The sequence below is a fragment of the Schistosoma haematobium genome, chromosome 6 (assembly GCF_000699445.3).
Source record: "Schistosoma haematobium chromosome 6, whole genome shotgun sequence".
Classification (NCBI taxonomy): domain Eukaryota; kingdom Metazoa; phylum Platyhelminthes; class Trematoda; order Strigeidida; family Schistosomatidae; genus Schistosoma; species Schistosoma haematobium.
Window position 1 is genome coordinate 19,921,861 of NC_067201.1, and position 14,220 is coordinate 19,936,080.

A 14,220-nucleotide genomic window follows, 5' to 3' on the forward strand; every position below is an offset into this window, starting at 1 on the left:
TGACAAGATCAAGACTTTTCTAGTTAAAAGGAAAAAAGATTACCAATATATACCACTAAATGTAATCTTCACGACCTTCTGATCTTGAAATAACTCTGGAGTTCGATTTGAGTTTAACTCTATGACTAACAGTTAGCAGTTATCCAATATTTCATTTATTTGCCCAAGCCCTATTACTGAAATATGTTTTAGATTGAGATCATGAACTGATTAATGTTAGACCACCATTGAAAACCTGAAAACACTAAGCGGCCAGTTCGTCCTAGTATGGGACTCTTCATCAGTGAGCATCGTCGATCCTGCTGCCTTGCGAGATCCGAATCCAGGGCCTTCATTGTCACACGCGCATGTTTAACTTCTAGACCCCTGAACCGACCGGCATAGAATGGTGTTCATGTCTAACTTCAACGAATCCACGAAATTTCGCGACCATCTTCCATTGTACTGAATTAGTTACTTATCTCTATTCGACACGGATTAACTCCACTGATTGCGATTTCTTATCAGAACTCCAATAATTCTTTCACGAAACTATTCACTAGTGTGCACATGATTTACAGGGACTTTAATAAAAAATTTCGTATATTTGTAAAATAGTTCTATATACTTATTGAAGAGCATAAATTACATAAACAGTTGATTATTTTTGCTGTGAGATAGTAACTGACTATTGACAATGGTGAATGTGATGCTCAATTTCATGAATTGATTGAAGTCAGACATGAACACCGTTGGATGCCGGTTCAGTGGTCTAGTGGTTAAGTGCTCGCGCGCGAAACCAGTAGGTCCTGGTTTTGAATCTCACAGGGAGCGAAGTCATGGATGCGCACTGCTGAGGAGTCCCACAATGGGACGAAACAGCCGTGCAGTGCTTCCAGGTTTTCCATGATGGTCTAGCTTCAATTGACTCATGATCTTAACCAATGAGATTATTTTTATGTTGAGAAAAAAAACAATAAAATTTTGATTGGTTAAAAGTCATCAGTTATTTCCTGTTCTCTGATTGGTTAGTTATTATAATTTAATGGATATAACATGGAACTTTTAATTTATTATTTATTTCAATAACATGATTGACCAGATCATCCTTTATTTTCTCTATGATTTTCTTCTTCTTCTTCTTCTCCTTGATTATTAAATGAAACCGCCAGAAATTCCATTAATTGGTCGAATCATTATCGCTATTATTGTTAGTCTATTAGTATTCATTTCTACATTAGGTAATAGTCTTGTATTATGTGTATTAAATAGAAAATATTCACCATCGCAACAATCTCATAGAAAGACTCAATCAATAATACAATATTGTAATAAATGTAATACATTAACATCATCAATAATGGATATGAAATTGATAAAACATTCAGTTACTTATATATTTTTAATGAATCTTAGTATATCAGATTTATTACATATAATTATATGTGCACCATTGACATTAATTGCAGACTTTTTATTGATTTATTGGCCATTTGGTCAGTTTCTATGTCGTCTCATTAATTATTTACAAAGTGTTGTAGTATTTCTATGCGCTTTCACTCATATTATTATCTCTATTGATAGATTCACTGCTATACGTTATCCTATATGGCGTAAACATAAACTATCTATCACTAATGCAAAATTAATATTATTATTTATATGGTGTTTTGCTATGATTATCTCAATACCTAGTTTTATTGTATGTCAACTTATTATTACTGAAGATGGTTTAACATATTGTCAAGAGATATGGTCAAAATATGATTGGAATCAATCGAATTCTAATGATATATTGTTATTCAATCATAATCCATTGAATGATTCTAATGATATTTCATTAGAATTAATTTATAATTGGTTAATTATATTATTACAATATATTTTACCATTATTAGTAATTATTATTACATATTCAGCTATTTTATATCAGTTATGGATATCAACTATACCAAGTGAATGTAATATTTATCAAATGGAAAGAAGTCGAATAAGTAAAAAGGTGAGTGTATAAAAAGAGAAAATCTTTTAGTGAAAAAGAGATTTTCGTAAATCTCTGAGATGCAGGTGCATCCAGCTGACGAGTCCCAAATAGGATGAAACACGCGTCCTGGATTTCATTCCTAGCCACTATCTATCATTGCTTACAAATAGCTTGTGAATTAAGGTAATATCAAGGCATACGCACAGTATGCACATATGCCAATAATAGACTGATCAATTGCAGTCTTAAACCTCAATGGGAAGATACAAGCCAAACAATACCAAGTGATCTTATTAATAGTTGAGATCGTGAATTAATTAAGGTTAGATCATCATGGAAAATTTGGTAGCACTGCACAACTGTTTCATTCTATTGTGGGACTATTCAGCAAAGCGTATTCACGATAACATATACTTAATACTAACTGGATTTGAGTAGTATTTCCTGAAGTTGTACTGAGAAGCAGTGACAAATAGAGTTCAACTGGGTCTGTTGTGAGATATTAACTCACTAATGACAATGATGGATGTGTCGCTTCATTTCGTGGATTGATTGAAGTCTCGAAGGTCAATTATCTTGGTGTTACCTTTTCCTCTGATCTCTCATGGTCTTCTCACGTTTTATTGTTATCGAAGAAGGTTTTCCATCTGACTTACTACATAAAGAGATTGCATGCTCTTGGGATTACTCGTCATTTACTCTTACAATTTGTCAATTCTTGCATATTACCTATTATTCTTTACTGTTCTCCATTATTCTTTCCCGGACTTTTGAGAAAAAACTGCTGTATTGCGGAGGGTGCTGAAGGCAGTTAGCAAGGTGTATGGTGAATCTTTCGAGGTCATAATTAATATGTTTGTGGATAGACATCTAAAGTCATGCAAACTCCTGGCAAGTGTTATTTCACCATCCCCTTCACTCTTATCTTTCTCCTTGTATAACTTCTGGTAGAACGAGACGTAATTACATTAAAATCCATGCATGAAAGCAAAAGTATAAAAGTTCTATAATACCTTACCTAGCAAATATACTCTGTGATGAACAGGTTGTTAGAGTTAACCTAGTCGATAACCTGTATTCTTAACATGTCTCTAATTTGAAAAGTTGTACGGTTCTTCAGATTTTTTAAAACCTTCTTTTCCTTTTTTGTCGTTGTTTCTGTTTTTTGTGTAAGAAACTTGTTGAAATACCCTGTGCTGAGAATTTCTATATTGTAACAAAATATAATATTGGATAAAGCCATTAATAATAATAATAAATAATAAACGTGAACACTGTTGTATGTCGGCAAGTTCAGTGGTCTAGTGGTTAGGCGTTCACGCGCGAGACTAATAGGTCCTGTGTTCGAATCCCGTGAGGTGGCACGATCGTGAATGGGCGTTGCTGAGGAGTCCTGAAATAGAACGAAATGGTTGTCCAGTACTTGCAGGTTTTTCATAGTAGTCTAGCTTCAGTTCACTTATGATCTTAACTGTTGAAATAACTATAATATCCACAAACCCTCTTCTCATATTAATTTTATTATGTTTCTTACTCCTCGGTCATTACGTCATCTTATTTCAATCATTCAAGTTGTGTATTACTCTTTATATTCTTGGATAAACTAAGAGGGGTAAAAGGAGTAAGTAAGTTAGTTAGCAACATAGACATTTAAAGTTCGGAACCTGACACACCGACACTATGTTAACCCTTCAGCCTAAAAGGGCGATTTAATACTACAATCAAATAATCCCGGTAATATATTAACTGACTGTGTATAACACATGGAAAGAGAGTATCAAAATAGGTTGACATCAATTTAATATTGATTTAAATGTTACATACATCATAAAAGTTCCGTAATACCGTTTAAAATATTCAGATTTGTAAATTAAAATTGTTTTCTATTCCTCGCAGATAGTCTTACATCAATCTGTTTTCATAGTCTTCTATGACCATTTTGATACGTAACGCTACCTACTTATACGTTCTTTTTAAAAGTTGTTGCTGGATGCTTGCAACAGACTGTCTGATTTTAAGTCCGTTTAGTCTATTCGTTTTCCAGAGCATTTAGTATATCTCCATACACTTGGATGGGCGATATCAATAAGTTGGCTAAAGCTTCTATGCTACATATCTACCATGTTATTCGTTGAAGGAAGGTCTTTCACAACAGAGGGTAAATCGAGCATATTTCCCCTCTTCGATTCTCACCTTTATCAGTATCCACCATTTAAATGATTGCCATTTGATGGTAGTCCTTTAGAATGTGAGACATTTTTAACCGCATCATTTTTTACTTGCTCTTTTGGTCTCTCCGTTTAAAATAGATACCTGACCAAAGTATGTACAGTTAAATATACTTATTCTAGGCAAGTAGCTTCGCTTTTTTAGTCCCATGAAATACTGAATTCGCCATTTGGAGAACTTTTAATCAGACAAAATTACTAGCCTGATAAATTGCTAAAAATGATTCGTTTATCCTGGCACTAGGAATTAACACTACAGAATAAGTGATTCGCATCCAGTGTCTAGGAAGTATGTTTGTTATAACTCTTTATAATCATTTTTAAGTGATTCAACAAAAAAATTGTGCATTATATGAGACCTGAATATATCCTGTCAATTACTTACTTCATTAACTAAAAACAAAATGATGGCCGACTGTGTTGCCAAAATCATTCAGTAGACAGCTCATTATTTTGAAATATACCTTAATAAAATATTGATACTCAGTATAGTTCATTTAAAACCATACTGAGATCAATTGAGTGTGAGACTGTAGATCTTACTTTATTTTCCATATGGTGAGTCGTGGATGCGCAGTGCTGAAAAGTTCCATTGTAGGACAAAACAGATGTCCAATGTGTCCTGGTTTTTAATGTTGATCTAGCAAAGATTAATTCGTCGTTTAAACTGTGATAAATTGATGTACTAATTGTTTCATTTCAATTAGTTGGAATCATGAGTCAATTAAAACTAGACCACCATGAAAAACCTGTAAGCACTGGACAGCCATTTCGTCCTGTTATAAAACTCCTCAGCGGTGCTCATCTACGATCCCGTACCGCAAGACTCGAACACATGACCCATCAGTCTCGCGCGCGAGCGCTTAACCACTAGACCACTGAGCCGGCATCCACTGTTGTTGATGTTTAACTTTAACTAGTCCGCGAACTTAAGCGGTATATCTACGATTGTTACTGATGACAGACTCGTTATTGGTCTTTAGTATAAAGCTTATAAGAATTTAAACTATATTCAACAGTAGAATCAAAGGCGGACGTTTGTTTTTATTGAAAACGTCCGAGCTTGATACACATATATCTAAGAAATAATGTTAATACACATTTGGTCCTAGTTATCAGGTGGAAACTTTCAAGGTCAGCCTAGCGTTGCTCAAAGGTACGTCCATAAATTATAGTCTCACCGAATATTTTATCAATCACTAATGCATTGTATAGTATACAATGTAGGAAGTAATTTCTTACAGATGTAATTCTACACTACTTCTTAGATTGTTGAGCACAGAGTTTTAGATTAACGAAAGTCAGAACAAGTAATTTATTTGACTTGTTAAACTTTATCTATTTTTCTAAAACACAAATTAACACTTGGTATTGTTTGTTTGAATCTTTCCATTGATGTTTAGGACTGAAATTGATCAGTCCCCTATTGCACAAGCAAGTGGCTATCAGGACTCAGTAGCTAAATGGATAACGCGATGGCGTTTGAAGCGAACGTTACTGAGTTCGAGTCCCACATTGAACATCAACTCAGATTCAGGTATATCCAGCTGACGAGTCCCAAAATAGGGTGAAAGGCGCGTCCTGAATTCCACTACTAGTTACTATCCCTCTTAACACTGTTAGTATACAAAATGAACAATTAATACAGTTTATTAAACAAGGAAAAAAAGAGACATAAATAACATATCAAACAGCAGTAACCAGGGCATAGGAAAAATGAATTAAAAATATCCATCATTGCTTACAAAAAGCTTGTGAATACAGACAATATCGAGGCATACGCACAGTATGCACACATGCCAATAACAGACTGATCAATTGCAGTCTTAAACCTCAATGGGAAGATACAAGCCAAACAATACCAAGTGAACTTAAATTCACCCCATTGCACAAGTAAGTGGCTATCAGAACTCAGTAGCTGAGTGGATAACGCGATGGCGTTTGAAGCGAATGGTACTGGGTTCGAGTCCCAAAGTGAACATCAACTATGAGATGCAGGTAAAACTTAACATTGTTTGTGACAAATATTAACTAATGTGACTGATGAATAAACAAGGCATGGTCAAATACAAGGTCAAATTAAGTTAATATGGTGGGTGGGCTTTTAATATTTTCATTGATAGGTTCGTTTATTGATTACGTTTTACATACAGTATGCAGCTTTGATTTGTTTTAATTGTATGTTATTCAACAGTTGGCATGTCATTTGTAATTTGATACATTTTTGTGGTTGAAGGTAATACGCGGTTTTTAAAAAAAATATCACATTTAAACTATTAGAAGGGGGTTTTGTGGAGATTTCGATAATTTAACAGCTGAATTCATGAATCAATTTAACCTAGATCAGCATGAAAAACCTGGAAGCACTAGACGGCAGTTTCGTTCTAGTATGAGACTACTCAGCAGTGCGTATCGCAGTTAGGCATTAACATCATTGCATGTCACAGGTAGGTATACCTTTATGTCTGCCGAGGAATACTCGGATTAAATTCTATGTGTTGCCTAGTATGTATACAGACTATACTTATCCAGGGTAAGTAAAAACTTTAAAAAATCATTTACTTGCTCTTTTTACAATACCGAGGTACGCGCAAAGACCAGCGAGGCCACTGTTCCCCGTGAAATTACATTCACGCAGTGGGTTTGTGTTACGCCCTCTACTTGATTAACGTAGACTACGATATACAACTAACTGCACTTGAACGTATAAAACCCTACAGTCGCAAATCAGAAAACAGAAGGCAGAGGAATTGATAGTTGGGTAAGAATAAAAAATGTACAGATATTAATGTTAGCTATAACATCATTATGATTCCAATAATCCGCAAGGAGGCAAGTTCAATCGTAGCATGCGACGTTGATATTCTAGAAAATCCCATCAAGTCCTAATTGACTGGGAACTCTTCTGCTATTTTAGGGTCTCTGGAGGCTCCATCGTACTACTTGAAAGCCGTCCCAACACCTCCTCGAAATAAGATTTTCTTCTTGGTGCTACTTGCAATCTGACAATTGGTTTGCGGTGGTGTTTTATTTTTTGTTGACTTTCTTGTCCAAGTCTTCAATTTTTTGTTCTTTCAGGCATTCTTGGATGTATGTGTCGTTCATGTATCTGTGATTAACTCTAATGGGAGATTCACCGGTTTATCTACGGTGTGCATCATTCTTTTATCGTTGTGGATTTATTTTGTGTGTCTGATACATGTCCCAATAGCTGTTCGGACCTTATATAAGACTCTTCACAATCCTTGTACAATTGTTCCTGGTTCCCATAGATTCTGTTTGAGATATGACTTCTCGAACACTTTATAGGCCACATTAAAATTTCGGATATCCGAACTTCGTCTATGCCCATCCATTATTTTATGTGGCAACATAGTGTTGAAAATACTCTGAATACGTCTTTCAAAGATGATTCCAGAAGGGGGAATTCCCACTTGGGACAATAGGGTTCGGGGTAGTTCTGTAAGCTGTTAAAAGTTTTGTGATTTCATGTCTAGTTATCCCCCTATATCCTCTTTTCAGTAATGCTCTTTTAAAAGTATCGACAAAACACTCTATCTGTCTATTCGATTGGGGATGGTAGGGCGGAGAGCGTATATGCATTACTCCATCCCCCTTCCCAACAGTTTGTGAGCCTTGAAAACACTGGATTCATTATAAAAGAACCTACATGGGCCTCCCCAGGGAAGGCTTTACAAATCAATCTGACTGGAACACCACACATAGTACATAATATAATACTAGTCAGTAGTTCAGAACCATAGTTATAATCGCTTTTTTATTAAAATTTAACGAATCATTTATACTTTTGAGTTACTGTTATATGTAAATGAAAAGTCAATAATTTTTTCGCATTTTTTGTTTGTTTGTTTGACAGCTTATCATAATGGTAATTATCGTAGCTTCTCTATATGCCGTTTCCCAATTACCAAGACATATAATTTATCTGATTACAATCAATAAACCTGATGCATTTGAAAAAGATACAATTATCTATGGTTGGTTATTATGTCAATTAAGTGCATGGTCAGCTACATGTTATAATCCAATAGTTTATGTATGGATGAGTCGAACATTTCGACGTGGACTATCTGAAATATTCATCAATCTATGTCCTTGTTTAAATATGCACAGCACTACACAACCTACATTCAAACACTGTGATAAACATTATTCTACACAAAGTAGTCTATATAACAGTCAACATAATCAACATCATTGTAGTCAGCATCTTCAATTTCATAATGAACCTAGATATTTTCCTTATTCTAAAGCAGCTACTTATAACTATAACAGTAGTAATAATAATATCATGAAAAATACTAGTCAAATGGAAAATGTAAAGAAGCATATTCTGGACGAAGAGTATTCATCTACCACTACTCAATATTTAAACATGAAAATCTTGGATAATACAACAGTTATCAAGACGAATAATAACATAGATAATCACCTCAAGTGATAAAGAAGACAATGAATTCAGTGGTGTTATATCCCGATGAGAATAATGAATGGTAACTGTTGGTAACTGTTTCTGGACTAATAATATACATAGATTTTTACTGTATAATTGCTAAGGGACTAAAGTATGCCTATTCGTGTTTATCTTGTTATAAGCTTTAGTTTGACCTATGAACTATTATTATAAGATTTACCGTTCTTGAATTATGACCAGTCTAATAATTACAGTCTCCCACATTCACAGCTACTTTTGGATAGAACTTGTATAAATGTTATTTTCTATTTTATGACATGATGTGATCTGTTTGGTTTGTATATAAATTCAGTATATTCGAAATACATGATTCACATCACGGAGGCTAAGATTCGTGTTCTAGACTAAACAGGCATGCAAGGCTAGTCAGGAAAAGGGACCGATATGGACTCTAGACTGCTCTTACGGGTTAATGCGTTATTCGTCCAGTCGCTAATTCACTATTTTCTAATTGGCCGTATCATTACGTTATATATATTGATAATGGCACAAGGTCACAAGCTGTAAAAAGTGGTCATGTGAAATGTAAATACAGCGATTAGATCAATATTTGCAAAATAAATCGAATTCATAATATTTCAAGGATTCTCGTCAGCTACAAACGGCTCAAACTTGCAACCAAAATATGTTATTGCATAACATAATCAATGAACAGTTGAGATCATGAGTCAATTGAAGCTAGACCACCATTGAAATCATGGAAGCACTGGACAACTGCTTCTTCCTATCGTGGGACTCATTAGCGGAGCGCATCCACGACCCCGCTTCGCGGGATTCGAACCCAGGACCTATCAATCTAGCGCCAGGCACTTAACCAACTAGACCGCTGAGCCGTCACCCAACGGTGTTAATGTCTAACTTTAACTAATCCACGAAAATGTGCTTCCAGGTTTTCCATGGTGGTCTAGCTTCAATTGACTCATGATCTCAACTGTTGAAATTACTACAATTTCCACAAAAGCCCTCCTGGTAATAATCAATGCAGTTTAGTTAGAAACAAATGGGAACATATTTCACATAATAGTTTAGATTGATTAATATTTATCTGTTGAAGACAAGTTTAAAGAACGGGGTTAAAGATGTTAGTAATATGGAAGAGTCAATGAATAAAAGCAAACAATCAAACAATAATGATCAATGATAATGTTCAACCGTTTATAATTGGTAGTTTTTTCTACTAAAGTATATGACAAATCAATTCAAATGACAAAGTTCAGTATCTTACCAGACGTGTTGAATTGTCAATATTAACAAATTCAATTTAGTATAATAGTTGGATTTGATGAGTCGATTAAAGCTAGACCACTATGGAAACCCTGGAATCACTGGACAGGTATTTTGTCCTAATATGGGACTCATCAGTAGGGAGCATCCGTAATATTGATAGCAGGGTCCAGTGCTTCCAAATATTGGATTGTTGTGAAAATAAATTCCTTTCGACCCGAAACGGTACGTACATAATTTTTCAAATATTGAACTACAGCTAGAAGCTTTATCTTTGGGGCCTATATTCTTTGATACTAGGCACAGAATCAACCAATTAGATACTGATGTACAATTAGAGAATTTGTTTTCATAAACAACTGACTTGATTCCTATCTCATTGGAGGATCTTGTTCGGTTTAAGACCACGTTATTTGATAGCTACCAACAATACAAGAATAGTAAGGGTACCACAAATCAACTACGAACCAAGCAGCACTGAAACTCTTTAACGAAACTAAGAAAAGATGAAACGCTTATCATAAGCAAACCAGATAAAGGAGGAGGTATAGTTCAGATGAACAAAAAGGATTATATCGAAAAAATGGTAACAATTCTTAGTGATCCTAGCAAATTTCAGAAACTTACTAGTAATTATGACATCAATAATAAAGTAGAAAAAAATTGGCTAATTCCCTTAAGGATTTAAAGAAAAAGGGAACAATTACGACTGAGAATCATGATTCAATTAAGCCGACTGGATCATTTACACCGCGACTGTACGGTCTGTCTAAAGTTCATAAACCAGGTCTTTTTCTACGCCCAGTTCTAGATATGTACAATTTTCCTTATCATAAATTGCAAAGTGGCTAGTGCGGATCTTAGAGCCTTTGCACAAATCAGCTATTAGAAATAGTCTTCGACTTCACCTCCAAAGTGGAAAATATGAATGTTAGTATGAAAAAGATGATCTCAGTGGATGTAGTATCTTTGTTTACTGACATACCACTTATCGAGACTATTGAGCTTATATGCAAGCAAATATCAGAAAAACAAATCAACATTGGTTTGCTTGAGGATAGTCTGAAGGAAATGCTCTTAAGATGCACCCTGAGTGTCCATTTTGTCTTCAACAATACTTATTATAAACAATTAGATGAGATAGCCATAAGCTCACCTCCAGGCCCGATTTTAGCTGATCTCTTCCCAGAAAAGTTAGAAAATGGACTTCTTAATGAGATTATTAAGAAGCTTGATTTATATTGCCGCTACATTGACGACACTTTCATTATCGTAGATCAAAACGCCAGTAAGGAAAAACTCTTAGAACAATTCAACAGTATTGACCCGGTGATCAGTTTCACTGATGAAAGCGTTTATGACAAAAAACTGAACTTCCTTGACGTCACACTAAGCAGATGAAGTGATGGCACGTTAAGTAGAAGCGTGTATAGAAAAAGCCCCTTTGCCTGCCAATATACTCACTTCTATAGTTTCACACCTATCCGCTACAAGAGAAATTTGGTTAGATGTCTCACTAGCAGAGCTAAAAAGATCTGTACAGTAGATACTTTAAGTCAGGAGCTGAAAGTTATCAATAACTCACTGACCGAGATCGGCTATCCCAGTGCTTTCATTAAAAAGTACATGTATGACATAATAAAGAAGTCGGCGATTTCGACTGTTCGTAAGAAACCTTTATACATGAAACTACAATTTAACGAGGATGTGGCTAGTGATACTCTGGAAAATAGGTTGACGAAAGTAATTAGCAGGACATTCTACGCGGCCAATCATGCGCGTTTTGTCCTATGTGGGACTCGTCAGCTGGATGTGCCTGCATCTCAGAGTTGATGGTCATTCCAGTACTCGAACCAAGTGTTGTACGTTTCAAAATCCATTGCGTTATCCACTTAGTTACTGACTCCCGATGGAAAATCCCGGGACGCTACTAAACATAATAGCAATATAAGTAATCAACCAATGAGAAACTTGAAATGTGACTTTTTACTTTCTAGATGTTTCTGGCACAACTTCTAGTGTATACTGATTGGATAAGGTGCTTTGCAATGTTTTCAAAGTTATTTTTGGCTTCTTTTCGAGGAGTTTTCTACATCACTTTATCACTTTCTTATCAAATACAGTTTGTTTGAATCTCCCCATTGATATTTTGAGACTGTTATTGGTCAGTCTCTGATTGGCATATGTGTATTACGTACGAATTGCCTTGATATTACCTTAAATCAGAAGTATTGTCACATTTAATGCCTCGATAGAACAATGAGAAGACGGAGTTGATCTGATGAAAATGTGATGTATTTGTGCTATACATTTCGAACAATCTGATCACACACATATACTTGTCAGGCTATTTTATATGCAGATTAATAAAAGTCAAGGTAAAAAAGGTAAGAGAAACATTCTACATTGTATAGAAAGAATAAGAAATTGTCGCGTTATCCTAGGTCATCGAATGACTTAAGGATTACCAGGATTATGACAAATTGTTTTCATACACGTAACTGGGGTCTAAATTTACGAATAGCCAAGGCTTCAATCAACTTAAGAATTCGTCCTTGACAATTTCTATACAACGTTCTAAAAGCTGTATTAATGTCAATTTTGTGCCCCGTTTCAGTTATGTTTCGCTGTTGGTGAACATGGTTTTCTACCACCTATGTTGATTGGATCATTTGACACTAATTAGTTTTGAAGCCATCTAGGCACATGTTCAATGACCCTTGGTTGCATTGTTCGATTACCCCTCCCTATGTATGTATATCCACACAAACATGTAAATTGGTAAATACAATGGGATGTGATCTAATCATTAGTGCATTCTCTGGGTCTATTAAGAATCATGGGCTTAGACTCCTCAATCACAACCAATTGAGCAGCATAATAGGTATTCTCGATGGCTGCTTTCAATCTCTGTCTTAAAACTATACTGTTGGATTCATCTCTATATGGAACTGAATAAACAAGAGGTCTTGGCATTAACTGACTTTTGCACATATTAGTAAACTTTAGTGGATAACCATTTGCTATTAATGTGTCAGTCAGTAACTTTTCATCTTTTTCCACCATGTCAGAGGTACATATTCTTCGAGTCCTCTTAAAGAGGCACTTAACCAGACCTCTCTTGTATTGCAATGGACAGAAACTATGGAAATTTAAGTATTGTCACCGTCCAAGTTGATTACCTATACACTGACCGTCTTATAGTACATTTAATGTATTGGTCTATGAAAATTTATTTTCGATAGTAAATTACAGATTACTTCGGTACTCCTTGAAATTACGTAACTTTCAAAAGTCAATAGCGATAATACTGATGATATGAATATATTTAGAGTCCACATTAAGAAGAACACAAGTAGGGGACGATCGAATGTATCTGAATACAAATTTACAGAATCTCTTAGTAAAATCCGAGTATCATAGAGTGAATACTCCGTTTGCAAAATATTAGTCAGTCGTCTCAGACCTCATTGTTCTTCCGTTTCCACACTAATCATCCTTTGTTTTCGTTCTCTTTTCCTGGATTTTCTCAACCTTCTACCTCTAAGCATTTCACTTTCTATTGATAATACATACTACCTACATCTCTCGACATCAGTAGCACACCACAGTATGATTTTTAGTGACATTTTGCAGAATCGTATGATGTATAAATTCTTTTTACTTTAATCAAAATCTTTCTACATATTTAAAGCATTGAACTATTAGATAATCAATGTATGAATGAATATGTAAATGTTCCGGTAGTTTTCATCAGGCACACTGGTGTCCTATATTAAAGTATATTACGCATGAGTAGGTAAGTACTAAATGAATACAGTGTTTTAATAGTTGAGATTATGAGTCAATTCAAGGTAGATCATCATGGAAAACCTGGAAGCACTTGACGGCCGTTTTATTCCAATCCGAGACTCCTCAGCAGTGTGCATCTACGATACCGCCCTGCAAGATTCGAACCCAACACCTGTCGGTCTCAAGAGGTGTTTTATAGAGTTTTAGTGAAAAACAGTGACCAGTGGAGTTCAACTGGGTCCGTCGTGAAATAGTAACCCACTGAAGACTCTAGTGGACGTGTGGCTTGATTTCGTCTATTAGTTGAAGTTAGACATTGTCATCGTTGGATGTCGGCAAGTTCAGTGTTCTAGAGGTTGAGAATTCGCACGCAATACCGATAGCTTCTGGGTTGCAATCTCGTGAGTTGGAATCGTGGATGCGCAATGCTGAAGAGTCCCACAATAGGATGAAATGGTCCTCCAGTGCTTCCAGGCTTTCCATAGTGGACTAGATTCAATTAACTCATGAATTCAATA

General features: G+C 35.3%; 1 protein-coding gene across 2 annotated transcripts; it reads left to right on the forward strand.

Moving 5' to 3' along the window:
• Positions 1–1,138: 1,138 nt before the first annotated feature.
• MS3_00008735 (uncharacterized protein) lies at positions 1,139–9,015 on the forward strand (the record flags this gene model as incomplete). Of its 2 annotated transcripts, none has more annotated exons than XM_012941796.2 (2): positions 1,139–1,981; positions 8,069–9,015. In XM_012941796.2, 2 exons carry the CDS (start codon positions 1,139–1,141, stop codon positions 8,651–8,653), a joined length of 1,428 nt encoding a protein of 475 aa, XP_012797250.1. In that variant the 3' UTR covers positions 8,654–9,015. The 2 variants fall into 2 exon arrangements, with proteins under 2 accessions (XP_012797250.1, XP_051065715.1); XM_051217077.1 differs by lacking the exon at positions 1,139–1,981 and adding an exon at positions 6,444–6,952.
• Positions 9,016–14,220: the final 5,205 nt, after the last annotated feature.